We start from the raw sequence: 3,557 nt of genomic DNA, 5'->3' as shown, positions 1-3,557 counted from the left end.
CAGCTCAAAATTGTTATAATTTTCAATCTTCATTCCTCAAAAAGTGCTAATATGCTTCCATGGACATGCGCAAATGTATACACTAACATAGCATCTATTAAAAATAAAAGAAGAAAAGGAAACTTACTAAAATAACGATTAATTAAAAAGTTAGAAAACATTAATTCAAATCTCTTTTAATTAAATATTAATTTGGTGTAATTACATCCAATATGATTCATGGATATATTAGCAAAATATCTATTATAATAATTGATTGAAAATTTAAAAACATTAATTCAACTTTCTTTTAATTAATTATTATTTTGATACACTATACATTCCATATGTTTCATAAATAGATACATTAACAAAAATCTATTTAAACAAATAATAATAAAACCTTTGAATATTTTATCAACATACTGCAAAAATAAACTTTTACCCAAAATTTCAATTAATTAATTATTATTTTGATTTAACAAAATAATATTTTATCGACATTATCTGAAGACAATAATAGAATATCCATTAAACAAAAATAATATTTTATCGACATTATCTGAAGACAATTTATTACTAGAATTTATTTTGATATAATATACATCTGCAACTGATTCACGTACAACCGCTTTGAAGAAACGAGTAAGTAGAACCTTTTTAATTGGTACTTGCTTCTTATTGTTTATTGTTAGGTGGGGACCTCCGTTTTCCGTTTTCCGTTTTCCGTCAGGCTTCGAACAAAAGAGGACCCCATAATACAATTTCACATCTTGATTTGACACAATGTACTTAATTCTTAGCGTTGAAATTAACTGAAAACCCAAAAAAATTATAATTAACAGAAAGACCAAATTTGATATAAAACTTTGCTCAGGCAACGCATTCTGTGGAGAGAAGATCCATGGACGCAGCGACAGAGCAAAGCAACTGGATTGATTCTAAGGCCTCGTGTTTGTAGCGGATTTCCTACTGTAATTTGACAGAATGTACTGAATTCTTAAGCGTTGAACTTAACTGAAAACAAAACAAATTGTACTAATTAACTGAAAGATCGAATTTGATATAGAACTCTGTTCAGGCGAAGCATTCTGTCGAGAGAAGATCCATGGAAGCAATGACAGAACAAAGCAACTGGAATGATTTCCAAGGCTTCGTGTTTTGAGCGGTTTAACTACTGTAATTTGACAGAACGTATTTTGATTCTTAACCGTTGAAATTAACTGAAATTGTACTAATTCACAGAAAGACTATATTGATATAAAAATTTGCTCAGGTAAAGCATTCTGGCGAGAGAAGATCCATGGAAGCAGTGACGGAACAAAGCAACTGGATTGATTTCCAGGGCCTCGTGTTTGGAGCGGATTTACTACTGTAATTTGACAGAATGTACTTTAATTCTGAAGCGTTGAAATTAACCATAAACCAAAAATGATTACAATTAACAGAAAGACTAAATTTGATATAAAACTTTGTTCAGGTAAAGCATTCTGTCGAGAGAAAATCCATGGAAGCAATGACGGAACAAAAATTAAAGCAGCTGGATTGATTTCCAAGGCCTCGTGTTTGGAGCAGATCTTCTACTGCAATCTGACAGAATGTTCTTCCGAATTCCGTCGACGAAAAGGCGTGCGTAGTAATGTACAGGCGGTAAGAACGAGAATTAGGTACTTCAATTTTCGATCCAAACATCTTCCCTAACTAGAATTTGCACTGGTATATATTGTTTTGTATACATATACCAGGTCGCAGACTGCAGAGTGAGCAGGGGAGGCATTATTTAAAGGCAAGAAAGTATTTTAAGGAGCTCACAGGGATGGCTCAGGGAACGAGAATTAGGTACACTTCAATTTTTGATTCAAACATCTTCCCTAACTAAAATTTGCACTGGTATATATGTTAGTGTATACAAATACAAGGTCGCAGACTGCAGAGTGAGCAGGGGAGGCACTATTTAAAGGCAAGAAAGTATTTTAAGGATCCCACAGGGATGGCTCAGGGATGGAGTAATCATGATTATTTCCGTTCAAAACTCCATGATTGAGCAAAGGCGGCGTGATCATGAGACCCTCGGCCATGTCTGTGAGCACATTAGGCATGTCAAATATCATATCTTCGTCGAAATAAGAGGGCGGCGTTGGAGGATCAACGGCAATACTGAGCTGCTCCATACTTTCAATGGACATTGACATGGTGACCGCTACTGCCGAGGAAGACGAAGATGACTCGCCCTGGTGCGCAGTAGGAACAAGGCCGCCTCCTCCTGCGGGAGGGCTTCTGGCTTGGAAAGCAGCGGCAGCCGCGGCTGCCGCTTCTTGAATTTGCTTAGGAGAGGAAGAAAGCGGCAGTAATGGCAACGAGGAGACGGATTCAGGGAAATTCAAGAAAGCGTAGGGTTTCTTTATGTTAAAGGCAGCTGTATCATAAGCACGGGCGGCCATTTCAGGCGTGGGGAAAGTTCCAAGCCATATCCGAGACTTCTTCCCCGGCTCTCGAATCTCTGAAACCCAGCGATCGCCATGCCTCTTCCTCACTCCCCTGTACACAGGATGCCTGCTTTCACCGCCTCTCCTTCCCCCTCCTCCTCCTCCTCTTCCTCTTCTTGTTCCTCCTCTCTGTGGCTGCTGCTGCTGCTCTTCTTCTTGCTCTTCCAGCGATGGCGAAGAAGAACCGCCACCGCCACTCCCTCCAGCTCCTCCTCCTCCTCCTCCTCCTTCTCCTCCTCCTTCTCCCCCCTCTCCTCCAGGCTCCTCCAATTCCTGAGTCCGGCCGCTTTTGGACGGAGATCCATCTCCACCTCTCTCTTCACTGGACTCTCCACACACAAATTTGCAGTAAAATTCATGGCTGAATGCAACTGTGTCGTCTAATTTCAACTTCTTGTGCACAGCATCCGACCAGGATTTGGTAAGACTTGGAACGCAGGGTCCGTCAGTGAAGACTACTACTTTTGGGGGACTATTTTGATTTACACATAAAAAGTCCGAGTCGTTAAAGCAATTAGGAGATTGAACCATCTTTTGACTGTTGAATTTGTCATAACTATGAATTCGTTAGGGTTTGTTTGTTGTTTTATTAATATTTTTCTCTACCCGCGAGGTCACCCCGTCGCAGACGCGGCTTTTTAACCAGCTGTTATGCGGCTGGATCGAAGTGAAAGTGAAAGCGCCTCTTCTTGTTGTGATTAAAACGTGAGATATTTTGCCTGTTTCCGGTGAACGGAACCTAGTGCGCTCCAAAGCTTAAACTACGGCTTCAACACACTCTCACCCACAATAGCCAGTCACATCAAGTCCCATGACTTGTGGATTAAATCGGCGCCGTTTTATTTGAAAACGTGCGTTCGCGTAGTGAAAGGCCCCGGCAGAATTGGTTGTCATCCTCCCGCTAGCATTGTGCGTCGAACCCGCGTCCACCTTGGCCCATAGTTGTGATAGAAGAGTCATAGGATTTATAGTACAGTGGGCCTCAATTTGACAGTCTAGTCTGATGTTTACTGACAAAATCTCTCTTTTTGCATACCCAGAAACTTCAATGATTCTAATGTACGGTAGAAAGATTTGAATAGAATCATAAAG

The 3,557-nt window shown here is 40.0% G+C and overlaps 1 protein-coding gene across 1 annotated transcript; it reads right to left on the bottom strand.

The window, feature by feature from the left end:
* Nucleotides 1-1,208: 1,208 nt before the first annotated feature.
* On the bottom strand, nucleotides 1,209-3,011 carry LOC131075121 (dehydration-responsive element-binding protein 1D). Its single transcript, XM_058011945.2, has one exon. The coding sequence runs from the start codon at nucleotides 2,994-2,996 to the stop codon at nucleotides 1,953-1,955; it is 1,044 nt and encodes a 347-aa protein (XP_057867928.2). The 5' UTR covers nucleotides 2,997-3,011; the 3' UTR covers nucleotides 1,209-1,952.
* Between the last annotated feature and the right edge of the window lie 546 nt (nucleotides 3,012-3,557).

This window comes from Cryptomeria japonica, chromosome 11 (genome assembly GCF_030272615.1).
Source record: "Cryptomeria japonica chromosome 11, Sugi_1.0, whole genome shotgun sequence".
Taxonomy (NCBI): Eukaryota; Viridiplantae; Streptophyta; class Pinopsida; order Cupressales; family Cupressaceae; genus Cryptomeria; species Cryptomeria japonica.
The sequence above is the reverse complement of the archived record's forward strand: the minus strand, read 5'-3'. Positions and strand labels throughout refer to the sequence as shown.

What these genes read in the sequence shown, in the direction of transcription:
- LOC131075121 (XM_058011945.2), bottom strand. Translation starts at nt 2,996, where the DNA reads ATGGTTCAATCTCCTAATTGCTTTAACGACTCGGACTTTTTATGTGTA.